The 27,010-nt window shown below is 40.9% G+C and overlaps 1 protein-coding gene across 14 annotated transcripts in view; it reads left to right on the top strand.

The window, feature by feature from the left end:
- Nucleotides 1-27,010, top strand: part of LOC105479577 (forkhead box P1) — a 630,259-nt gene that overhangs the window by 468,779 nt on the left and 134,470 nt on the right. For all 14 annotated transcript variants that reach the window (XM_071089096.1, XM_071089092.1, XM_011737586.3 and 11 more), the window contains one exon: nt 4,032-4,133. In XM_071089096.1, coding sequence (XP_070945197.1) covers nt 4,032-4,133 — 102 coding nt within the window. The remainder of the gene's footprint in view (nt 1-4,031; nt 4,134-27,010) is intronic.

Genomic DNA, 27,010 nt, shown 5'->3' with positions numbered 1-27,010 from the left:
TTTTAAATGGATTTTAATTTGGGGAGGATATGGATAATAATTTGTTCCTACTCTGTTAACATACTCCTGATAAAGCTGGGGAATTATTGTGGGATAATTCATAGCAATTCATATCAAAATGAATTATTCTCTGCACTAGTGTTGTTTCTCCATCCCAAATATTTAAAGTTATTTTACCTGTGTTTATTCATTTGGGGGCTGAAATTTGGAAGCCAGTTTGCACATCTTTATCTTGTGGTGTTCTCTGTTCAGTAGGTCGGCTACAGTTTCCCTTGGGTTCACACAAGTTTGCAAACCTTTTCCCCCTGTGCTTGTATCTTGGATTATCATCTTTAGTGGGCCTCTGTTTGAGATGGTATGAAGAGGCTGGGGTTTGCAATATGATTATTTAAGTTCAGGTACCCTGTATTGGGTCTGAAAAAAAAAAAGGTATGACTTTTTTACCCCCTTCAAACCAGAAAAATTAAATCTGTGGATCCTAGTAGCTAATTTTGAAATGTGTGATCATTCTGTAGAGCCAGCTCAGTAAGCATTTGTTGAAAACTTAGGTTTAAGTTCTATACTTTCCTTTGCTTATGTACATTTATGAGACCATGCTCATATAAGAATAGTTTTGTGATGGCCGGACATGATAGCTCATGCCTGTAATCCCAGCACTTTGGGAAGCTGAGGCGGGCAGATCACTGAGGTCGGGAGTTTGAGACCAGCCTGGCCAACATGACAAAACCCTGTCTCTACTAAAAACACAAAAACTAGCAAGGCATGGTGGCAGGTGCCTATAGTCCCAGCTACTCGGGAGGCTTGGGCAGGAGAATTGCTTGAAACCAGGAGGCAGAGGTTGCAGTGAACCAAGATTGCACTACTGCACTCCAGCCTGGGCAACAGAGCAAGATTTTGCCCCCTCCTCCCCCCGCCAAAAAAAAGAATAGTTTTGTGTATATGTGTGTATGTTTTTCTCGAAGACACTTCGCTGAACTGAGGAGTTGACTATAGCTGCTCTGAGACTTGACTGTTTAAAAATTGAGGCCGGGTACAGTGGCTCACACCTGTAATTCCAGCACTTTGGGAGGCCGAGGCGGGTGGATCACCTGAGGTCAGGAGTTAGAGACCAGCCTCGCCAACATGGCAAAACTCCATGTCTACTAAAAATACAAAAATTCACCAGGTGTAGTGACACACGTCTGTAGTCCCAGCTACTCAGGAGGCTGAGGCAGGAGAAGTACTTGAATCCGGGAGGCAGAGATTGCAGTGAGCCGAGATCTCACCACTGCACTCCAGCCTGGGTGACAGAGTGAGACTCCGTCTTCAAAAAAAATAAATAAATAAAATAATAATAATAATAATAATAATAATAAAAAGTGAGTGCCTGTTCTCCCAGTATTTGGTGGAGTATAAGTTATATAGAGTCTTCATTACTTTGTTTTTCTTTGCTTGCTTTATTTTAGTGTTAAATGTGTGTGTAACCTTTCTCCTCTTCCCCACCATATTTTTCTCTGCACTGTCATCTACAGTCCCTCTCTCTGCCTTTCCAACTAGCAACCAAACCGTTCTTTGCTGATCGGTCTATTATTCTGAGAACCCTGATGATAGCACTTAAAATATATAACCGTTCCCTTTCTACATTAAAAAGCCGTAAAACCTTCATGTGAAATAACTAAGGGAACATATATAGTAGGAGAAGAGGCTTTTGCTCCTGCAGACACCTTGCAAAGGGGACTGGGACTATTTTTCTTATATGATATAAATGAAATCTTCACTCTGCCCACTTTTACACCTACGCATGTACTGAGCGTCTCCAAGGAGACAAGGAAACCCGGAGTCCAGTGATGGTGAATCCTCCCTGAGACAGCAGGCTAGAGTCTCAGGCAACTCTCCCAGGCGTCTTGGCTTCCAGATGCCCCACTCAGACAGCCCCTTTTCTCGAGGCTCTTCCAGGCAGGCCTTGTCGAATCTGTCTCTCCCTTCACAGCCGAACCAGCCCGTGCATTACATCTGAAGGGCTGGTCGTGGTGAGTTCAGTAGGCAGAAGGCCTCCCTGGGACACGGGGGTGGACGTAGTAGGGAGGTGGGATAGCAGGGTTCCACTTTTCTCGTGGTCTTTTCTTTGTCACTTATGTATCGGTGCTTGTGTTTGTCAGCTTTCATTAGCACCTCTTAAACACAAAGGCGCCACTCAACCTTACACAGTGTCTTAAAAATATTATGTGTTACAACTCTAGTTATGAGCACAGTTCAGTGAGCGTGTCCTTTTAGGAGAAGCACTGTTCTTGCACATTCCATGTTTTTAGGTGTCTGCTCATGAACACTAATCCTCTAGACTACTCTGTTTTCTCTTTCTTCTGAGTTCAATGCACAGGGACACCCAGGCCCTCTTACCTCTCTTCCCTTCCACCATTGTCCCTGTAACTTTTCTTGTAAATATACATGTTATTTTCTTATATAAATGAAGTACCTGTTCCTTTTTAAGGAACACACTACCATCATAAGTCCGTTACGCTAAGTTTCTAAGACTATAGCCTCAGGTCCTTTTGATGTATTGATGACATCTATGTGTGCCTCTTCTTTGATGCACAAATAATTTGGTTACCATAGAGAAATTATTATTCATATAATAAGAAGTCTCATTTTGTGTCTAAACTCTAAGCACACCATTTAATGAGCATTCTCGACATCTCTGCCATGTTCTCTGCCATTCTTGGTTCTCAGCTGCATTGACTCAAGTAACCCAACTTTTCATATGACTTTCTAGCACAATATCCTCAAACTTCAGTTTTCTGTTGCTAATCCTACTGCCATCTTTGGAAAGGTGTGTGGCTAGCCATTATTCTTGTTCTGAATTCTTTGGCAGTGAATGTCTTCGTGGGGGTGTATCGATGACATTGTTTTTTTCTTTTTTACTTGAACTTTTATTTATTTTATTTTATTTTATTTTTTGAGGTGGACACTTACTCTGCTACCCAGGCTGAAGCACAGTGGTGCTATCTCAATTCACCCCAACCTCCGCCTTCTGGATTCAAGCGATTCTTCTGCCTCAGCCTCCCAAGTAGCTGGGATTACAGGCATCTGCCACCACACCCAGCTGATGTTTGTATTTTTAGTAGAGACAGGGTTTCACCATGTTGGCCAGGCTGGTCTCAAACTCCTGACCTCAAGTGATCTGCCCGCCTCAGTCTCCCAAAGTGCTTGGGATTACAGGCGTGAACCACCACGCCCAGTCTTGAACTTTTAAAAAGATTTGTCAGTCATATGTTAAACATTTTAGAGGACTCTTCTGTTTTCTTCCTGCTTTATCTCCAATTCATACTACCTCCCCAATGTCTACCTTTAAGGAAAAACCTTTCCATATTGTAAGCCTGAAAGGGTCATTTGTAATAAACGTAACCAGTTTTGTTCACAGATACATAATGTTCCTCTTTAAGATGACTAGAGATCAGATTTGCCAAATTTTCCTCTCTGATTTCTATCAAGGTCATCCTAGGTATGTCTCATCTGTTTCATCTTCCTTCCTAGATAGCCTAACCCATAGTGTATACTTTTCCTGTGATCCACCACTTAGTTGTTTCTCTTTATTTGGACTCAGATCGGGTGAAAGTATTACTTTCAACTTGAGTCCCCACATTTCCCCAAGAAGAACTGGGGGGAGGGTGAAGGTGATCCTAAAAAAGGGCCCTGTAGTGTCTCCCAAGTTTTCCTCTTTGCCCGGGTTCCTCCTAGTGTCTCTGTCATCTTTCTTCAGAGTCCCAATCACTCATGGTCTTAAATTTCATGTCAGATCTGTAGTAGGAATAAAGTATATGCTTAGATGCCTGTGGAACTGTGGATGAAATTGACCAAGTGAAAGGAAACGTAAACAAATTCTGGAAAGTTTTCCAACTAAGACTGATGGGAAGTTTCGTTTGCTGTTTTCATTTGCCAGGAAATAGGAAAGTCAGGACCCAGTCCCAAAGCGCACTTCCTGGAATCCTTTTTTATGAAGAGTCCCCCGAACCTGTGTAGTAACGCAAAGGATTTTCATCTGTTTTTCCTTCCAGGCACTTCAGGTGGCAAGACAGCTCCTCCTTCAGCAGCAACAGCAGCAGCAAGTTAGTGGATTAAAATCTCCCAAGAGGAATGACAAACAACCAGCTCTTCAGGTAACAATTCTTTTTCTTTTTAAATTGACATTCTACCCTTTGGGATAACTGATAAGCAGTTCAGGAGTGGATTGTGTTGAGCATTGCAAATCATGTAAGAAAATCTTCTGTGGAAAGTGCATTTTTGGTTTACTAGCAGGGTATAACATTTTGGGGAAAATGTGTATTTGACCAAAAGTTTTATTGTCAGGCGTAAGATCTCCTGATCGGTGAATTATAATAGAAGGATAAGGAGTTGCAAGTGTTGAGTTGCTGATAGGCAGTGTAGGTTACCAGTGAGAAAAGTTCATAGTACTCAGAATTGTCACGACATTCTCTTATGTTGCATCTGGAAATGGAATAAACACACAGACACACACTTATTTTAGTGTAGTCATCCTCAATAGGGATGATTTCCCCCCCCCCCGCCCCCCCACTGCTGCCCCCCACCAGAGGACAATGGGCAATGTCTAGAGACGTTTTTGGTTGCCACAACTACCAGGGCAGAGGTGTTGCTGGCATCCAGTAGGTACAGGCCGGGATCTTGCCAAACACCCTGCAATGCACAGGACACAACACACTGTAATTCATCCCAGAATGTCAGTAGCATCAAGAACTATGACTTGGCCTGAGGAGGATGTGGTACTTTTAATATTATGTCTTGTAATGATTCTAATATATACCCAATTCTTCAGTGGATATGTTCAGAATGTTTCTAGGTCATCTTTTTTTTTTTTTTTTTTTTTTTTTTTGAGGCGGAGTCTCGCTCTGTCGCCCAGGCTGTAGTGCAGTGGCCGGATCTCGGCTCACTGCAAGCTCCGCCTCCCGGATTTACGCCATTCTCCTGCCTCAGCCTCCTGAGTAGCTGGGACTACAGGCGCCTGCCACCTCGCCCGGCTAGTTTTTTGTATTTTTTAGTAGAGACGGGGTTTCACTGTGTTAGCCAGGATGGTCTCGATCTCCTGACCTCGTGATCCGCCCGTCTCGGCCTCCCAAAGTGCTGGGATTACAGGCTTGAGCCACCGCGCCCGGCCCTCTAGGTCATCATTTTTAAGTGGCAAGAAATTTTTATGTAAAGATACAAAAATGGTTGTTGTAGCAACTTCTGATTTCAGGCACGTTGAAGGCAAGGGGTTAATGGAGTAGAAGAAGGAGTAAGTTTATAAAAATCTAATTTGTGGCTGGGCATGGTGGCTCACACCTGTAATCCCAGCACTTTGAGAAGCTGAGGCAGGCGGATCACTTGAGATCAGGAGTTTGAGACCAGGCTGGCCAACATGGTGAAACTCCATCTCTACCAAAAATATAAAAATTAGCCAGGCTTGGTGGCAGGTGCCTGTAATCCCAGCTACTAGGGAGGCTGAGGCAGGAGAATCGCTTGAACCTGGGAGGTGGAGGTTGTAGTGAGCCAAGATTGCACCACTGTGCTCCAGCCTGGGTGACAAGAGTGAAACTCCATCTCAAAAAAAAAAAAAAAAAAAAAAATTCTAATTTGGATTTTTGACTCAAAGTAGAAAATTGTAATAGAAATTTCAAAGAAACTTGAATCAGGGTCTTCATGCTCACATGTAAGAGAGGGCACTTGGCACCCGGGTGCTAAGTGGTTCAGACTACTTTCATAGCTGAAGGTGGGCATCCCTATCACAGGAGGGGACAGAATCTGTAAGCGGTAGCTGATAGGTGTATAACTTGGTGCCAATTAATTGGATAATGAGGTCAACCTAAATTCTAGCTTGTGTTTACTTTTCACAGGTCAGGGTGAACCACAGCCTGTTCCCAGATTATCCGCAAAGATCAAACTGACCTTGACCAACAAGTTCTAGTTCTTCTACATGTACTTGGGAAACTCACTTTCCAGAGAGAGTTCAGCACTATAGTGACACTTTATTGGAAGAGTTGACAATGTGCCTTGTTTACTAACCCTTCTGTAAACACTTATTTGGTAAACCATCACCAAACCATGTGCCTTGGAATGCATGCGCATGCAGGGGACATTTTTAATGAGGTATAGTGCCATTGAGGGCCCATGTCAGGTGCTATAAGAAGTGCTTTGTTGTGCAGATGTCTTAAGAACAGCTCTGGAGGATGAAATATGACTATATTGACCTTTCAGCTGTGAGCTTATTTGTCAGGATTCAAATAAGTTGAAAGGATCAAACTGAACAGTTTCCGTAGTCAGACTGGGAATTGTGTTTCAGAGGTCAGCAGCGGAGGCCACATTGCAGATTCCATAACATAGCCAATTGTTGGTACATATTAAAGTACTGGGGCATCTCCTGTGGACAGAGACACAATTAAAATTCTAATTTATTAATGTATACAGGGAGCTAGCCCAGCCTGTCACTCATTGATTCAAATGATGGTCCATTCTTTTTGCCTCCCTCTTGGAGCTCTCACAGCCTTAAAAAATACCCCGAGTCCTCTTGAATTCATCAGACCTCAAGTGCATTGGGAAAATGAAAATATATTATTGGGGGGAAAATCTTACACATAGTAGAGCTTTGGTTAGAGATAATAAAAAAATACACACATACACAATCTGCCTGATCACACTGCTCTTCAGTATTGAATATCATTTGTGATTTTTTTATGGTAGAATTATTTTCCCTCATACTTGCTTTTTAAAAACATATGGCATTTTTAGGTAACTTCTTTTCCAAGCTGAACGAAGTTCCTTGAGGGCTAAATATAAGAAGTAAAGTTTCAGGGGATTTCCTTTTGAGGGCTCTTTTTCTTCTTGCCTGTTCCAGGGTTTTTAGCCACCATGCAGCAGAGGATGATATAGAGGGCTTCATTTTTCTTGGCAAGGACAGTGTCAAAACCAACCTCACACATTCTGCTGAGCTCTTCAGTCTGTATAAAAAGTGGGGGGAGAAGGGGTAATCTTGAATGCTGGTTTTGGTAAAGAAGATGTCTTGATTTTTTTTCCTACCCCCCAAGTAGAGGAGTTGACAAGCAGAGAATTTAGACCAGCTTTAAGATTTGGCGGGGGAAAAGAAATCTAAAGGGTTGGTGGACTGGTGTGTGTGTGTGTATCACAGACGATTGCTGAAGGACCCCTCAGCTGCCTGATAGGGTCATGCACATTCAGTAAGCTTTATTAGGTTGGCTGGCCTTCCACAAACAGAGGAGAAATTACTATCCTAGGCCACATGGTATATTACCTCATTATAAAAATATGCATATAGACTTGGTGATTCACAGAAGGAATAACCTTCATATTTAAATATATCTTGCCATACTGCATCCTCGCTGAGGCATCTCCGCCGGAGTGGCTCTGAAATGAAAGGGAAATCCTACAGCAAATCTTAACAGTGCTCATCTCTGATCTTCTCACCCTTCATAACTACACCGAGAGACCGATTTTAGCAAATTTCAGATCTTCTGCATAGAGGAAGGCTTGACAGGGAGGGAGGATTTGATCTGCTGATAGCTTGAGGGGAAAAAAAAAAAAAGAAACCCAAATCCCCAAATATACTGTGACTCATATTTTAAGCATATCTCACACTTCCCTGCTTTATGTTTGGCAGCGCTCTCTGGTTTCACAGGCTGATGATACAAACAAAAGAAAATGGAAAGTTAGAGGAGGCTATAAGTGGTTACTCGATAGAGATCATAAAATGTAGTCAAACATCACCAATTTGGTCTAATTTCAGGGAGATGAGAGTAAATAAGAGAGAAATGCCACTCTTTGCAGATCCACATACTGAACCAAATCTGAGCTGGTCACATTCTTGGATGATGTGGTTTATTAATGAAGGCATTAATCGGGTATAGATACTGCTTCTGAAGTTCTTGAGAAATATTCTACTTAGTAACTGAAATTATCTTTTTACTTAGTCTGTTCATTTGCTTTGCAAATTTTTTTATGAATGATACAAATGAAAATTGAAAATTGGCCCCATCATAAATTCAGAATCAGAGTGATCTGAATTAATTAAGTGCAAGTTGGTGATCATTTCCAAAGCAGGCTGGGCATGGTGCTGGTGTTCATGGGATACAGAACTGTTGAAGAGACAGACCCTGCCTTCAGGAGGCTTATGAGTTGTAAACAAATTAACGTTTTGCTGCAAAAAGAAAATTACAGATAAGTAAAAATAGTAGGCTCTTTTTTTTTTTTTTGAGATGGAGTCTCGCTCTTTCACCCAGGCTGGAGTGCAGTGGAGCGATCTTGGCTCACTGCAACCTCCATCTTCCAGGTTCAAGTGATTCTCCTGCTCAGCCTCCCGAGTAGCCGGGGCTACAGGCATGCACCACTACGCCCAGCTAATTTTTGTAATTTTAGTAGACACTTGGTTTTGCCATGTTGACCAGGCTGGTCTTGAACCCCTGACCTCAGGTGATCCACCTGCCTCGACCTCCCAAAGTGTTAGGATTACAGGCATGAGCCACTGCGCCCAGCATAGGCTCTCTTTTATAAATATTTATATACTTCTGAAGATTGCTTAAACAAATGAAATAAATGCTTACCAGTGCAGGTGTACTCATAACCTCGAAAATGCGTAACTTTACTGGCTGAAGATTACTTTGTGAGTAGATGAGCAATTTTATTGATCAAATTTTGGAACTTTGACCACCGTTTCTGGGTAGCAATTCATTTTGGTTCTTTAAGCATTTTAGTTGTTGGCACGAGTACATAAACTGGAAGGAAATCAAATGACACATTTTCTCCTAAGAAAGTAAGAGTACATGTGTATTCTGGCAGCATTAAAGTTAGGAAAGAAAGTAAACTTTGTGTGTTGCCTACAGTGGAAAGCTCACCAGTTTCAGGCCCCCTATAAAAAATTTGAACCTGAAGCCAGTCATCTGATAGTTTTCCCTCCTGCCCATCCCCTTCCTTCCAAGGTGATGTCATATGTGAGCCCCTTACTCAGAAGGTCATTTCGCTGGAAGGAAAGATGGTGAAACCCACTTAGAAGGCCAGCCCTTTAGTCCACTTGGAAGCTCAGAGTAATCATGTGGATTCTTGCTTTAAGTGGAGGAGGTTAAAATACAAGATTCAGCAGGTGTTTGTTTTTTTTTTTTTTAGCATTTTTATTTGCAGTTATATAAAACATGCTTTAGGCAGCATTTTGCTTTGCATTAATGCCACATATAATCTTAGTAGCTTGTATCATTTCCACGTTGTTCACTAAAAAATAAATTGGCAAGAGGAAACCTGTAAAGGAAACTACAATTTTATGTTGTTAATAGTGAAATGGAATGGTTTTGAAGTACTGACCCTTAAGTAATAGCCCTATGCACTGATTAGTAAGGAGGATAATTTAGGAGAGGGAGGCAAACTTCTTTTTATGTCTAGAGTTAACATTGTCTAGAATTGGCATCCCTCGCATTTTAAATTGTTACAAAGCATGGAAATTGTGATACCTTTAAGATGTTACTGTTATCACATGACTTTCGAGAATCCCAAAACCCTAGAAATAAGTCTCGATAAGAAATAATAAAACCGAAATATTTTATAAATAGTTCTTAAGTCTTTCCGATTACATGCACCATTACAAATATGATAGAAACAGTGACCCCTCCTCCCAGAAAAATGCACATGAACACAAAATGTCACATCCAGTTTTAGGGATTTCATGAACCTCAAGAAGTTCACCTTGGGGTCCAGGCTCATACTCCTGCTTTAAGATTTTTTTTTTCTTTGGTAGTCTGTTTTGTCCTTGCCTCCAGAATTTTGGTGTAAGTTGTAATATAAAGAGTTAGTTCGTTTTTGGTATTTCAACTTCAGCGGTATATAGGTGGCCTGTGTCCCAGTCTGCCCAGGACAGTCCACTCCATGACTATTGATTGGTTTTGTTTATTCATAATTCTCTCTCTCGAAAGTATCCCCAGGTACAGTGGCTCACACCTGTAATCCTAGCATTTTGAAACACTGAGGCAGGCAGATCACTTAAGTCCAGGAGTTAGAGACCAGCCTGGGCAACATGGCAAAACCCCATCTCTGCAAATAATACAAAAATATTAGCCAGGCCCGGTGCCTGTAGTCCCAGCTACTCTGATGGCTGAGGCGGGAGGATTGAATGAGCCCAGGAGATCGACGCTACAGTGAGCCATGATGGTGCCACTGCACTCCAGCCTGGGTAACAGAGCAAGACCCTAGCTCAAAAAAAAAAAAAAAAAATCCCTATTTGAACCAGGTGCAACTGCAATGCTGTACACCGTATCTCAGCTACTAAGAAGGCCGAGGCCAGAGGAATTCTTGAGACAGGAGTTTGAGGCCAGTCTGGGCAACATAGCAAGACTCTATTTCAATTAAAAAAAAAAAAAAGTGACCGGGTGCAGTGGCTCACGACTGTAATCCCAGCACTTTGGGAGGCCAAGGCGGGCAGATCACGAGGTCAGGCGTTCAAGACTAGCCTGGCCAACAAGGTGAAACCCCGTCTTGCAAAGACTAGCCAGGCGTGGTGGCACACACCTGTAGTCCCAGCTACTCGGGAGGCTGAGGCAGGAGAATCACTTGAACCTGGGAGGCGGAGGTTGCAGTGAGCCGATATCTCACCACTGCACTCCAGCCTGGGTGACAGTGAGACTCCATCTCAAAAAAAAAAAAAAAAAAAAAAGTATCTCAGTTTGGACATTTAATTATATGATCACTAGTTTAAATGTATCTAAGAATTAAAATGCAAATATGATGCTAATATTCTATATGTAATCATGTCTTTGCCACCACATGCAAAGTGTGATAGATAATGAATGTTTAGTCAGTGCTGAACGTGGACCAGCTGCTTAACTACTTTGTAGTATAGGCACTGTCCTTAAACCATTTAATGGATGAGGAAAATGGAAACAGAGAGGTTAACTGACTTGCTACAGAGCACAAAGGTAGTAACAGCACCAGGATGGTAAGCCAGGTTTTTAGAACCACAGATGACCAATATGCCATCGAGAAGTTAATTATTGCCTCTCTTTTTAGGCGTGTTTACTCAGCACCTACTGAGTGTCATATTTTCCATAAATAAGTAAATTACTCTATTTTCTGTGTTATAAGCAAAAAAAGAGAACTGAAACTAACAAAAATCAGTTCCACTGTAAATATCTGGATTTCAATTAAGAGGACTTAGATCTGCATAATTACCCTAAGTGTATCTTTATGTGTCTGTGTGTGCATGTGCATGTGTGTCTGTGTGTTGTGTGTATGTGTGTGTGGCGGGGACAGAAAGAAACGGCAAAGCAAAGTTATTTCTTATTTTCAAGTCTGAAGTGCTCTTATGAGCGTCCATGTGTTTGGAACATGGACTAGTGTGTTATAATCGTTGTTGGGGCTAGGAGGTGGAGAGGGACAGGGGAAAAAAACATACTTGACTGGTCAAAAATGTGTAAATTGCTGACAAAATGACACATGTAATTAAGAGTGCTCCTGCCATTTTACCTTGTGGTTTACACCTCCAGTGTTGAAAAAGAGAGTGACTCCCACCTCGCTAATTACCATTATCACTAAAATGCTAGGGTTGGAGTCATTAGTTCCATGTGCATTTAATTAGAGGAAGGCTGAAATTGGATTTAACTTATTACTTTTTCATGGATCACTTTCTTGTCATCACTTCAAATTGGATTGCAGCCCCAGGTAACTAATTATGAGAGCCACAGGATCAAGAGTGAAAAAAAAGGTAATTAGGAATAACACTGTCGGACCCTTGCTGGTCGTCCACTTGTGCTTCGGGGAAAGAGGGGAAAAAAAAAAAAACGCAAGCCATATTTTGTAGTATCACCGATTAAGGAGTTAGAGGCATGTACAGTTGCTAGGCATCATGGGAGTCTGTCACCACCCATAGTGGTTTCTGTGATATACAGCTGAGTTGAAGATGTCGAAGCAACGTGGTTCCACAATCAGCTGCTTAATACCTAGATTAAACTTGTAAAAGCAACAGATTGGTTGTAGGTATGAGGCATCTCTACAACTGTGTAGACTGGGGGCCTCACATGTATGATTACAACAGAGCTGTCAAGATGCCTCTGAGCCAAAGTAGAGAATATTTTAAGTACAGGGAGTTAGAATTTAATGAACATATTAATGCTCCAGAAACATCATTCACATCTGACAGGAAGACGTATCAGCACAACAGTCAGGTTTAGGGTTTATACATCAGGACATTTTGTCAAAGTTTCCAGCGTACGGTAATGTTCAGGACATTTACTTTGCTTTGGATTTGCTCCCTCCCACCCCTCTCCAAATGTTGTGGATGGGTTTCCTGAGGTTCCATTTCTCCTTCCATCCCTATCGAAAATACTTTAAAATAAATAATATGGTTTCCATGTGCAGAACAGAACTCAGAACTGCAAGCAATCAATTTTATTGACACCATCTGAAAAAATGTTGATGACAGTTCGAGGATGTGAAAGAATTGGATTTTTAAAGTCCCCAGGACTAAGTGTGGCCAAAGAAAAAAAATGGAAATGTAATCTCATTACTCAAAAGTTCTGTGAGTTAGACTCTCCTAAGAAGCGATTCTTCTTAACGAAAAAAATAAAAGCAGCAGCAGACGGGCGGCTTCTTCTTGGATAGGCTGTGATCCCACAGTGAGGTCTTGCTGTCAAGCCTATCGGTTGCCTTGAAGGGAGAAAAGAGCTTCTTGGTTTCCCATGGCAGTGACTCACCAAGCAAAGATGGCTCGAGTTTCCTTAAGTTGTTTAAAATTGGTTTTAATGTTCTGTTAATGTAAGCAAATAATCATGATTTTAGTCTTGAGTGACTTTCAGGCCTGGGCGAGTCAGGCTTGCTCAGTATTCTCCAGTGCAATGGGAGTATAGACGGCGATACGCCCACCCAATAGAGACCACTACATCATTATCCCCAAAGTGGTAAAATACCGTTCCTGGAATTTTGAGTCTTTTTCCTGTGTGAATCTTCTAAGCAAAATCTCAGAACCAAAATAGTGATCATCAAGTCTGATGTAGACAATTAAAGCCTCTCTCTCTTTTTTTTTTTTTTTGGAACATCTTAAGTTGATTTAGAATTTTTGTACACAATATTCGTCTGTGGTTGAAAGGGGGCACGCTGAGGTCAAGTGATGTAGTGTTTTCCATTTTTCCATATGAGTCTCACAGTGTGCGATAAAAGCAAACTCCTTTATTTTGTAAGTCTGCAAGAATTTCTGCTGAAGTGCAGAGGTCACGTTCCCTGTCAATTTGAGTAGCCAGCATTTTTTAACTACTGTTTTTTCTTTTTGTGTGTCTTTTCTTCCCTCCCCCCACCTTGCTATAAACCGTGGCACTTTTCTGACACATGCACAGTGAAGTCCTCCAATCTGAAACTCATTAGCACACAGCATTGGACCCTGTCCAGTAGTTAGAAAATTTCCTGGAGCCTAGAATAACAGCATTTGGTGCAATACCATGGACCAGAAGTGACAATGGGGGTAGTCGTGCTCCCCTGGCACCCTGCCCGGTCAGGAAAGCCAGCTGACCACACAACACAGTGAGACAGAGGTTATGCATATAGGATGGGTTAGAAAAGTTTGGTCCTTAGAGAAATACACTTCTAAAATCACAAGGTAATATCTGTTTTCCTTACACTTATTATTTCAATTGGGTCAGAGATGTTTATCAACATTCATTGCAGGAACATGAAAATAAGTGATTAGAGAAAATAGGTTGAAGCTCAATTTCCACAATATAATATTTTTCACTTCTGTAACTATTGGTTATTTTCAGGACCTATATTTTCATTCGTTGATTCATACATGCATGCGTTCATTCATTCAAACTTTACTCCTTGAACTTCACTATCTTGAGGTAATGTGACCAGGCTGCAACCCCCTACCCTGACAGTAGAAAAAGTAAACAGTTTACCCTAAGTCAGGTTAATTTAAGCCAGGTTTTCAAACAGGAAACTGAGTCCCAGAAAGATAATAGTTATCATATTAAATAGTAAATACTATATAGTAGTTTCTAGGAGCCAACTACTGCACAACAACCATATGGGGTAAGTTCTGTTATTATTCCCATTTTACAGGGGAGGAAAGGGGAGCATAGAGAAGTTAACTTGTCCAAGGCCGTACAGCTGATAAGTGGCAGAGCTGGGATTCTAGCCCATACAATCTGGCTCAAGAGTCTATGCTTTCATCCATTACACTCTACTGCCTCTCTCTGAGCTACCACCTGGGCCCCGCAAACAGGGAAAGCAAAAGGAATGGAATCAGAGTTGCTGATGCTTAATGCTCCTCACTAACCACCAGACCACACCGTCTCCTAATTTGGACATATGTTGATGGGCATATTTGAAAAATAGTGCTTATAATTGAAATATGCACTTTCTAAAGGGAAATGACGCTTGGGAAAGAGAAGAAAGACGGGTATTACTCAAAGCCTGCAGACAGCTCTGCAAGTAATTGTCTAAAGGCAGCCGTTGAAATTGAGAAGCAGTTTGGAAAATGTACAGTTTGGGAAATTTGTGTACCGATGTAATTACGGTAGTTGTGAGCTGATGTCATGCCTAGTAACTGTTTTTGTATTGCTTGGGCCTTTGTTACTGAGCTGTGATATCATGAGCAAACTATTATAAACATAGCATGGATATAGCATGCTTGTGTAACAAAAGATCGGGAACTTTTATTAAGTTTGTTTTCCTTGTCATATTGTAAAAATTTATTATGTGTACTGTGTATATTAGAAACAGATTTGGGTAATTCTGTCTAAATGAAGTCATCCCGGCTATTTCCAGACTGTCTGTTTTTGGTTGTGAATAATTTTCATACATCAGATGGTTGTCATATTTAGTCGCTCTCAAAATTTTAAAGAGAACATATCCCATTTTGAACTTTCAGTGGACTTCAGCCACCTTGCTGTTGGGATTGTTTGAGTTTGAAATTATTGCCCAGTAAATTACAGGGACTGAATACCAGTCATTTCTAAAGGGTCTAGCGTTGCTGCCTTCTATTCATAAGTTCTCTCCTTCAACAAAAGAACAGATTTTTAACTACTTAAGTAGTAGAATTTAAAGCTGCTGGACACAATTGGGCAAAGAGCGCCAGCCCTTGTCCTTTTACATTACGTCCCATTGAAGAGCTGTGGTAAATATTCAAGCAGACAGAGCTCGACATTTTGCGGTGCTCATGGTAAATGTGGAGTTTAAATGGGTAGTTCCAAAACTTTGGATGACTCGATCCTTCCCAGCTACTCTCCTCTAGCTCCTTCTTTTGCTGCCAAGCTTTTAGACTCAGAATATTGAGCCTGCTGCTTCCTCGTGGTTTTTTTTTTTTTTTTTTTCGTTTTTTTTTTAAACCAGTCACTTTCTTTCCTAAACTCCTCCCAAGTCTGGCTTTTCTCCTCATCATTTTCTTGAATTTTATTGTCCCTAAATTTAGTGGCCATGTCTCCATCCTTCTAACCTGTCTGGCCTCCTTAGTAATACGTTGCATGGGCTAACTTATGTTTTTGGAAATTGCCATCTTTTCAACTTCTTCAAATCAGTACCCCCTGGCCTCCATGCTTTTTTCTTTCTGCTTCCCAGTTCACTTCTGGAACCCAAGTTCACTCTTTCCCCCAAGTTCAGTTTCTTTGATCCCCTTTAATTTCAGTGCATCTGGACTATGCGCTTGTTCTAGAAGCTTCACACACATGGGTGCCCCCAGACCTGTTGTACTGCTCCTAAGTGCCTGCCTGTGGTTCTCTCTTAGCTTGCCATTACATGAATTTCAGTATCTCTAATCCAGCAGATCCCTTTTGTCCCCAGGTCTTATGAGTCACAGTGATTTGAGTCATCACTGACCTAGGAATTTCCTTCATCCTCAGCATGTTATTCATCCTCACATCTGCCATTTTTCCTTCCGCTGGTATTTTCTGTCCATTCCTTTTTCTGTGTTTCCCCTGCTGCCATCTTATTCTAGAGCTATCCCTTCAGGTGCCATCTGCTTGGATTTGGGCAAAGACTTTTTTCAATCCTTCACCCCCTCCCCGCAAAGAATCTTCTGTTCTTCATGCATAGCTCACCTCCTACCAACCGCTTGTTGCCTCTCCTCGAATGCCATGTCATTCTGCTCTTCAGAACTGTTATGTATCATACCATGTCTCCAGCCTGCTGCCTTCATCTAGATTCTTAGCATTCCAGCTTTGCATTAAATTAGATGTCCTGAGAAGAAGGTTATAGCCTTCTGACTGGGGAGAGGGGAGAGAGTCATGAATTCAGAGTCGTCATTCCTTTGTAAGGAGCTAGATAGAAGCACAGTCCATTTGGTAACAGTTCAGAGTCCCCAAAATCCAGAATTGCAGATACTTGTACTCGGTGCCTGCTGTTTAGAAAGAAGACCTTTGGTGATTAAATTGTGTGTGAGTTCAATTTCAGGAGAATATCTTTGCTTTCTTCAGAAAGAAACTAAAAACCACATGATGTGAAGGGTTGCCCCGTTCCTAAGTTCACCCCCATGTGACTGCATGCTGCTTTTCCATTGGTATCTACTGCTGCCCCCTAGAAGGTTTCTTCTGATCTCTGCTGACTATAGACCTTACGGTGAGACACTCCCTTGTCTGCACATGGGAGAGCCGCTTTGTCAGACCTAATGAAATTGCTTTTAATAAGACATCAGTGAAATTATGTCTAGTTTGTTCTTTGTTTGAGAGCGTAAAGGGATTGTTATTTATTCTAGAAACAGAATAAGAGTCTGAACCACAAAGAATTACACAGCGAAGAGGTTTTGTTGTGACTACCAATTTTGATGAGGATATGAAGTGATTCTACCTAGAGTGCTGTTTGAAGGACTGTGGGTCTAGGATGGGCTCTGAAGAGTGCCACGATTGATTAGGTATGTCCGCCATGGGCACTGGAGATGGGAGAAGTGCTATATGCACCTTCTGTTTGCCAAGCTTGCCATAGACTTATCTGACCGTAGTCTATGCTGATCCGTGTCAGAGCGGAGAGGTCTTTTTCTCTGGGAAGCCTGATAGACTTTGTGGTAACTGTTGAAGTATTACCTAAACTTAAACATATGCTTTGTGTTTTTCCCCATAACTTTACACGAGACTGGGCAAATTGCATTCTTATCCTAAAACCATATCTCTTCTTGATCAGATCTGAAATGTGATTTGTCCTTTAAAGCCACAGGATCTTTTGCACTGGACTGCCACACAAACTCAGCCGGATGGTTGAGTTTTGGAGATTGATATGTCAGAATATGTTGGAGAAGGAGGCAGCATTGCATTGTGATTAATACCATGGTCTCTGGTGTCTGCCTTTAATCCTGTGTGACCTTGGAAAAGTAACTTAACCTCTCTGTACTTCTGTTTTCTCATCTAGAGAATGTGGCTGTAACCTCACCTACCTAAGGCAGTTGTGAAGATTAACTGATTAATGCATGAAAAGTGTAAAAACTGTGGGTTTTTTTGTTTTGTTTTGTTTGAGATGGAGTCTCGATCTGTCGCCCAGGCTGGAGTGCAATGGCATGATCTCAGCTCACTGCAACCTCCGCCTCCAGGGTTCAAGCGATTCTCCTGCCTCAGCCTCCAGAGTAGCTGGGATTACAGAGGCATGCCATCACACCCAGCCAATTGTTTCTGTTTTTAGTAGAGATGAAGTTTCACCATGTTGGCCAGGTTGGTCTCAAACTCCTGACCTCACCTCGGCCTCCCAAAGTGCTGGGATTACAGGCATGAGCCACTGTGTGCAGCCTAAAAACTGTTTTTAAAGGGAAAATAACCTAGTAAATTCCATGTTATATTTTAGTTCACTTGGTATTGTCCATTTTTCAAATGCATGTTTTAGCTGTGGAATGGGGACTATCCTTTTGCTTGTAATCAACTCATGGGTAACCAGAATTGATGGGAGGACATCAATCTGTAAAATGCGGTAATCATAGCATTTATCCCATGGTGTTGTTATGAATATTAGCTGAGTAATATATATAAATAGCTTAGAAAGATACATAAAAAGCACTTAATAAAGTTTAGCTTCTGTCATCATCCGTGCTACTGACTATTGTTACCAGCATTAAATTGATTGCACAGTATTTTCCTAAATGTGTCATTTTAGGTACAAATAAGGGTCATGCTATTCTAAAAATTTCATCCTGGTCTTTCTTTTGTTCTTGTCTTCCAGAATTTCACATGAATTAATGATAGGTAGTCTTATTAGCAAAGAACTGGTCCTTAATCTGAAATCTTGACGCTGTGGCATTCCACACCATTCCTGACATAAAGTGTAGACATTTATTCATGAATGAGTTAGTGAATAACTGAGTGATGAATGAGTGACTGAATGAAGGAGTGACATACCTAAGCCAAAAAGAAAGGAAAATTGATACTGGTTCAGTTGAAGAGGCTTCAGATTGGTCTCAGGTTCGCGAGCCCCTAGAAACATTTCAAGACCATAAAAACGGCATTAAAAAAAAATCCAATGTCAGTCCTGCCGAAATCTTCATTGGGTTGATAAAATGAATCCTGCCAGGTATGGGGTGAAAATCAGAACATTCCTGTAGTGCAGTTAGACTACCCTAATGCCCTGTGCCTGCCTTTGTACATTCGCTAATCTGTTTAAGGTATAATATTAATGGCATAGAACTTTAATTCATAAGTATAGAAAATTAAGGAAGACTAAAGGCAAAATACAGAAATGTATTTGGTGTCAAGATTACGTTCAGTGAAGCGTAGCGAAGATGGAATAGATTATTAAATACACTTGCAGGGAGGAAGGAAAATACACCTAAATCTCTCATTTTGAAAGGAATTGGTTTACTTGATTATTTGCAACAGTATCACACTCAGGAAAATCTAAGACAAATGAAAGCAAAATAGAATTTAATTGAGCTATTATTTTGCAGACTTTGGCTTGGTTTCAGACAGTCTAATCAAATTGTGCTTTGCACAAATAACTAATGTTAAACACAGCCTACCAACAGATGTTTAAAAAGAGTCTAATTGGAAAATCTACATCCTGGATTTAGTCTGTCTCATTGGAAAAAATAGCTTCAAATTTATATTTTTGAGGATGACACCCAGTGACAAGCATTTCCAGAAGATAAAATTTTCTTCAAAGATGCTCGGTGTTTGGATGGAATTGTCTTGGATAGTCAAAGGTGGCACTCTAGGAATTAAATTTCCTGGAAATTCTCCAGCTCTGTGCCATGTAGAGCTCTACAAAGAAATCTCTTTATCATGTTACGTCACCAGAGCCCTGTTACCCTCCCTGGATTGTGTCAGTGGCCCATGTGCTGTAATTTATAATGAGCCCCTGCAAGTCCTGCAAGGCACATTCTGATTGATGACATTTAAAGGTACTGTCAAGGTGGCTGGGTAATGAAGTTGACCTTCCTCCATTGTTGTCTCAGTTTCAAGTTTGTATATATAAACTATTTCACCTACCATATTTGCTTGGAACTTTTTATGATATCTGCAAAATGAATTTGGTTTACTAGTAGTTCTTTTCTTCCCATTAGTTCAGGGATTAGCAAAATTTCTCTGTAAAGAGCCAGATAGTGAATATTTTTGGTTTTGTGGGCCGTACTGTCTCTGTGGCAACTACGTACTCTGTTTTTTGTCATGTAAAAGTATCCATAGACAATCTGTAAATGAATAAGCATGGCTATATGCCAATAAAAATTCATTTGTGGACACTGAAGTATAAATTTCATATAATTTTCACATCACAAAACGTTCTTCTTTTGTTTTTCCCTGCTATTTAAGAATATAAAAACAATTCTTAGCTCAAGGGCCATACACAGGTGGCAGCCCAGATTTGGGCTGTAGTTGTCAGACCTCTGCTTTAGATGACTGGATATGATCATGCAGGTTGTTCATTGAACCAGGATTCCTTATTGAGGGGACTAGCAAGGGCTGAAATCTAGCAGTTGTTTATCCTAATGTACCCTGGCATGGGACTGGGGCTGTGTCAGCTTGGAGGAGGAGGCATCGTTTTTTTTCATTTGCACAGATGTGCCACCCAACACCCCACTTTCTTTCCTTTTCATTGTGTTAGTCGGAAATCTATCCATGCATTAAAATAGGCGTAATGGTGAAACTAGTAATTTTTCGGATCTTTTGAGATTCAAGAAAATGGCCACAGCTGGCAGGGTTACAGTTGGCTTATACCACATACTTGTGTGATATTGAGGAAAGTACCCTTTCAAGACATTTTACTCTCATCTATTTGAATATTTTCATAATATATCTGATTGTATTACATTAAAACACTTTACTACTGTCAAAAAAATATCTTACTGGTTATATAGATCTACAGTGTCTAAGATGCATATAGCTCTGTCTTGAATCCAAGACATAATGGGACTGCTTCAACATGGAGCCCTCTTAAGATGCCCAGTCAGGTGCTCACATAATTTTCCTCCGTTGTTTGTATTTTGAACCCAAGCATGTTGGATTTTGGCAGAGTGAGTTACATTTGTAAGTCTCAGTTTCTTATCTATAAATGACTAGTCAGTGGTTTTCAATCCTAGGGGTGCATCAGAACTAATATAATTATTACCCTTATCAAGATCTAGGGCTCAAAGCTTTTAAAAATCACAGTTAGGCTCCTGAACTCTTATCTTCTGAATGAGAATCTTAGGATGGGCCCAAGCATGCGTGTGTTTAAAAACCTTCCTAAGTGCTTTTTATGCCCACCCATGGTTGAAGACCACCAGTCAAGAAGACAGCTAAGTACATTTCCAGCTTAAAGTCTTAGTATTGATTTCATTCTGCTTTTTCCTCATTTCTTCATCCCCTAGCCTTCTTCTAGGGTAGCAGAAATGAACTCTCTGACCTCATTTCAGCAATGCAAGCCATCTATAGTCATCAGAAGATACTGGGAAATCCCAGCTCAGGAGTCTTAGATTTTGCCTTTGTGTAAATTTATGCAGGAAGTAGCATTGGACAGGAAGCTGAATACACTAATATAAGAATTAAGTAGGCCACTCACCCTGTTAACCTTAAAGTCCTATTGAGAAGTCCAGGGAGTGACAAAAATAGGTGGTCCGGTTGATATATTGAAGGTCTACCTTGAGATTTAAAACGTACAGTTCATCTCCTTTACTCTATACATTTAACACATTTCTTCTTTGGAATGATTATGCCACATTTGTTGTAATATGCACCCATTTTTAGAATATTCCCAGCTCAGCCCAAATTGGGAAATACTGTGGTTCACCAGATTACTAACTTGGTATCTGACCAAAGTGATTTGGATACCTTTCAGGTAGGTGTTGAAATGGACCCGTGTCTCAGTGTCACACCTGGTCTCTAGGAGTTTAGGGCATACCTCATTCAGCAGCCTAAATGTTACTTAAAATGTAGACTCTGTGTTGATCTAGGAGCTTTCTTCTGCCAGTATTTTATAAACAAATACCTTCTTTGCTCATTTTGCAAAATATGGAAAGAAAAAACTGCCAATGTGGAACTAGGAAGACCAACTGGGCTTCTTACCTCCTTATCTGTGTTACATTAGCATATGATTTGGCTTTTAAAAAGTAGAATCCTCTTCATTCTACAATTGTTCTGGAATTTTGGGGCTATTAAATGATGAAGGCAAAATCATCTTACTACAGCATGGTCCATGAGGGCCACATGGCAATTAAGGCAGTTTTTCTTTAAGGTAACACCAACTGTGTGAGGCCCAAATACCCACCATCTAATGGCAGTAGGCAGTCTAATTTTTTTTAATACAATTTACCAATTGGATTCCTACAAAAGAGAGATTATATTTTTTGACTTATGAACAGCAGGTCAGACATTTCAAAGAAAATTTAGAGAGCAGTAATTTTGAAAATGTACACAGATGAATTTGAAAATAAATATTTTGCTGCCTATGCAGCTCTATTTCGAATGCTGGCTTTGGAAACGTATTCCAGGGGCCTCACCATTTTGCATGACACGGTGTCAGTTCATGCACAATATATTAATGCTTAATTGAAGATAATGTAACTGCAGATCAAAGGCATAATTAATGGGCTTGCAGAAACTCTTATGTAGATCAGGATTTTGACTAATAGAAGTCTGGACAAAACTGGTTTATAAAAGGATCTTGAGACCAGCTGAGGCTTCATCTGTCTGCTCAGCTGATGGTGACAACAGCTGGAGGTGCCACTAGGGGTAGGTGGGTGAATAAAGGATAGCTCTCACCTCCACCATTCCCAGTCCCCAAACCAGCACTTCCTGGTGTGGCTCCTGGTTGGCCTCTGGAACTGCCGGACTGTAGAACTATTGAGTATCTTGTATACAGTAAGCAGTTAGTTTCTATTAGAATCAGGCTATCTCTATGACTCTGTGACCTGAAACTTTTAATGGAAAGAACATGATCAGGAAACAGGCCTTAGAATGGAGGTTGACAATTGTAAACCCATGGGCCAAACCCGGAAGCTTATTTCTATAGTACTGACGAGCCAAGAAAATTGTTACATTTTTTAATGGTTGGGGAAAAAAAAATCAAAAGAAGAATAATATTTCCTGAAACATGAAAGTTATATTAGTCGGGCGTGGTGGCAGGCACCTGTAGTTCCAGCTACTCAGGAGGCTAAGGCAGGAGAATGGCGTGAACCCGGGAGGCGGGGCTTGCAGTGAGCCGAGATTGCACCACTGCACTCCAACCTGGGTGACAGAGCAAGACTCCGTCTCAAAAAAAAGAAAATTATATGAAATTCACATTTCAGTGTCCACAACTATAGCTTTATTGGAATACAGCCATTGTGAATTTGTTTTGCTGTCTATGGCTGCTTTCAGCAGAGATGAGTGGGTGCGACAGAGACTGTGCGTACTGCAGTGCCTAAAATATTTATTCTCTGGCCTTCTATAGAGGAAGTTTTTGGCCCCTGGCTTCAAAGCTCAGGTTTGGGCTCTAGGACATCTTTGGGAGAAGGAGCTTGGGCATCTAGAAACTTACTGCATTTATAGAGAAAAACACATGAAAAGCAAGAAAACAGCTTTCTTACCAAAATGTTTGGGAACTGATAGAGAACAATGTAACTGAGAGGCAAGAACACAGCATTCTCATGAGAAGATTATTGATTTTTATTGTTACCATCACCACTAACAATATCTAAGTGTCATTTTGGTCTTTATTGATATTATTATAGTCATAGGATTCATTTGGTTTTAAAGTTCGGTGTAAATGACATAGCAATTCTGAGAGCAAGGCCTCTGGGAAGTAAATGTCAGAACAGACCAGAGGTTTAGTGATTCTTTCATCCACCCATCTGTTCACTTATCCATTCATACTAATATTTATTATGTGCCTGTAGTGTACCGGATCCTGCTTAGTACTGAAGTAGAGAATTGCATATTTCTTAGTCCTTATATCACAGTTGAAACTGAACAGAGAATTAAAATATGATGTAATAAATGTACTAACAGAGGTAATCTTAGGAAACTGGGAACACACAGGAACAGAAGTTGAAATGTGGCTAGTACAGTCAAAGAATTGGATTTTTAAATTATATTTACTTTAAATAGGTTTAAGTTTAAATAGCCACATGTGGCTAGTGGCTATTATTTTGACTAATGCAGATATAGAACATTTCCATCATTGTGAAAAGATCTGTTGGACAGTGCTATCTAGAATGTTCTTTTGCTTTTTTTATTATTTTTTTTTCATTTATTTTTATTTTTATTTTTATTTTTTGAGATGGAGTCTTGCTTTTGTCGCCCAGGCTGAGTGCAGTGGTACGATCTTGGCTCACTGCAACCTCTGCCTCCCAGGTTCAAGCGATTCTTCTGCCTCAGCCTGCCAAGTAGCTGAAATTATAGGCACCTGCCACCATGACTGGCTACTTTTTGTATTTTCAGTAGAGACGGGGTTTCACCATGTTGGCCAGGCTGGTCTCGAACTCCTGACTTCAGGTGATCTGCCCGCCTCGGCCTCCCAACGGGCTGGGATTATAGGCGAGAGCCACCACACCTGACCTTTTTTGACTTTTAAAGCATTTGGTAAATATGTCTTCCTGATGAAAAATCAAGAACTAATCTCTTTTAATGTGGTGTCTTCATACAGCTCTAAAGTATATCTGTGCAAGTCTTTGTCACGTATCTGTCTATATTCTTCTTTTACTGCATTGCTGCCAGTGTGAGACAATACTCCAGTCATCTCTGGGAACATCTACTGCCTCCTTTTTCTTTCTGGGAGCTTAAGTTTTCCCTCAAAATGAGAAAAACTCCCAAGACCTGGAAGTTTGAAGGAAAATAAGCCAAATGCCCTCCCTCACGTGAACCACAAGACCCTTTGAAAACTGACAATTATTTTTATTTGTGCAGACTTAAGATGGAAATAAGAACTTTTAAAAGAATTTGAAAAATACCCTACTTACCAAAAAAGCTTAAATCATTTCCTCTGAAAGTTTCCTTCCATCTAAGCTTTGCTTCGGTTCCACAGACCAGCCTCCTCCTGTCCTCAATCTGAGGGGGAGGAACGTGACCTTCAGTTTCCACTGATACTGCTTTTAGGGTCCCACAAGGGTCTCTGTATTTGCCTTCCCTCTCAGAGGCACAGACTGGCACATCCTGGTTTTCTTTTTTTTTTTTTTTTTCTTTTTTTGAGATGGAGTCTCCTTCTGTCGCCCAGGCTGGAGTGCAGTGATGCCATCTTGCTCACTGCAGCCTTCTCCCTACCCCACCAGGTTTAAGCTATTCTCCAGGTTCAGCCTCCTGAGTAGCTGGGATTACAGGCATGCACCACCATGCCGAGCTAATTTTTTTGTTTGTTTTTTTGTTTGTTTGGGGTTTTTTTTTTTTTGAGACGGAGTCTCTCTTTGTCACCCAGGCTTGAATGCAGTAGTGTGATCTCAGCTCACTGCAAGCTTCACGTCCCGTGTTCACGCCATTCTCCTGCCTCAGCCTCCTGAGTAACTGGGACTACAGGCGTGTGCCACCATGCCTTGCTAATTTTTGTATTTTTAATAGAGACGGGGTTTCATCATGTTGGCCAGGCTGGTCTCGAACTCCTGACCTCAAGTGATCTGCCTGCCTCGGCCTCCCAGAGTGCTGGAATTACAGGTGTGAGTCAGTCATGGCACCTGGCCTACATCCTGATTTTCCTGTTGGCTTTTATAAAAGCCAGATCCTTGCACTTTGTTTCTTAGTTCCAAATGTTGATTACAGTTGTGTTGCTCACACCTCTCTCCGAACTGTGAAGTGTATTGGTCTTTGTTTTATTAATAATTATATAATTGAGAATTATATTTTATTTTAGACTCATAATATCATAGCATTACATTCATTGGTTGAATATGTTGACTGGTTAGGAAACAGCTTGGGGTTACCCTTAATCTTGAGCTTGAGATATTGATGAGACAATTAAGCTTAATTCGGTAACTCCCTTTTGTAGATAGACCCAAATACTAAAAACCATCATTTACCATCTCTGGGACCTTGTCCAAGTAAAACTCACTTTTTTTTTTTTGACATGGAGTCTTGCTCTGTCACCCAGGCTGGCATGCAGTGGCACGATCTCGGCTCACTGCAACCTCCTTCTCCTGGGTTCAAGCACTTCTCTTGCCTCAGCCTCCCAAGTAGCTGGGATTACAGGCACGTGCCACCATGCCCAGCTCATTTTATTTGTATTTTTAGTAGAGACAGGGTTTCTCCATGTTGGTCAGGCCGGTCTCAAACTCCCGACCTCAGGTGATCCACCCACCTCGACGTCCCAAAGTGCTGGGATTATAGGCATGAGCCACCGTGCCCGGCCTAAAGCTCACTTTTGAACTTAGAAATGTCTACCCAGTAGATTAATTCAGAGGATTAATTTAAGAATACATACACACCACACACACACACACACACACACACACACACACACACACACACACAGAATCTGGCACCTGGGGCTCAAAATGTTACCTGCTGTTCTTATAGCTGTTGTTCTGATCGTTATATTATGATGATGTTGGTTATGGGTTATTACTTGTGAGATCCTACAATGGTCTGGACACACAAAAAATCAAATTTTATATAATGCTGAGGCTTTTTGATGGTAGTAGATGGGCAGAGAGTGGCAGTTGTCAACCCCCTATGCATTTCAGAGCAAAGTGCATTTAGAATGGCCATACCTATGTTATCGTCTCCGAATCTTTGATATATGCCAGATGGGTTGAAAATTCTACAGCCAAAGAAAAATGTGCTAAGTGAATTGTTCACATCCGTAGGTCTTCTGTGCAGGACCCTGGCTCTCCTGTAATGGCACTGCAACTGCTGAGAAGAAAAGACAGGGTGCAGTGATCATGCTTCCCCACTCTGACCCCCTCCTAGTTCTTCCCTGCACTCTAAGGAGGCAGCTGTACAGTTATTTTTTATTTGACGTTATAGTTACATATGTGCAAAGAAGATCAGGGAGTATGCTCATTTTCCGTGTAAATTCTACTTTTATTGGGTCTTGATGTGTTGGGAAGGGAAGCATGGATTATAAAATTATCTTTTCATCAGGCCTTCTAGTTAGAGTTGACTTGCTTCTCCTGGGGACTGAGTAATTTGTTACTCTTCATTGCCCTGTTACTTTTTCCCCCCAAGGGTGGTTCTCTTCACACCTGCAGGAGACTTGTTCTTTCACTTCTGTATTATCACATTACATACTGCACTTATGAAAAGAGGGGCAAATGTTTTCTAACAGCCATCGTGGCAACTCTGTTACAAACAGGAAAGTGCTGTTTAGTTGAAAAACACGGGAATGTCCAAGAAACATGTGAAAGCAGCTTAGAAAATGAAATTTCTTGAAAATAGGAATTGAGAGATTTATTTTATGATGGGAGCAAGGTTGAAGAAAGCAAGGAATTGATTCCGCGTTAGAGATTGCAAACTGATGGCCTGCAGGCTAGATACTGTTCTGTTTATGCACACAACGTTTAACCTTTTTTTTTGAGTTTGAACTCCTTAAAGGCTTTCTTTTTCTTTGCAAAGATTTAAAAATCTGGAGATTTCCCATTAAAATCTCATTTTCTGTCATCTCCAAAAAAAAAAATCACAAGTTAAAGCAATATACATAGCACCAGGTATCTGGA

Source organism: Macaca nemestrina, chromosome 2 (genome assembly GCF_043159975.1).
Source record: "Macaca nemestrina isolate mMacNem1 chromosome 2, mMacNem.hap1, whole genome shotgun sequence".
NCBI lineage: Eukaryota > Metazoa > Chordata > Mammalia > Primates > Cercopithecidae > Macaca > Macaca nemestrina.
This window is presented reverse-complemented; position numbering and strand designations above follow the sequence as displayed.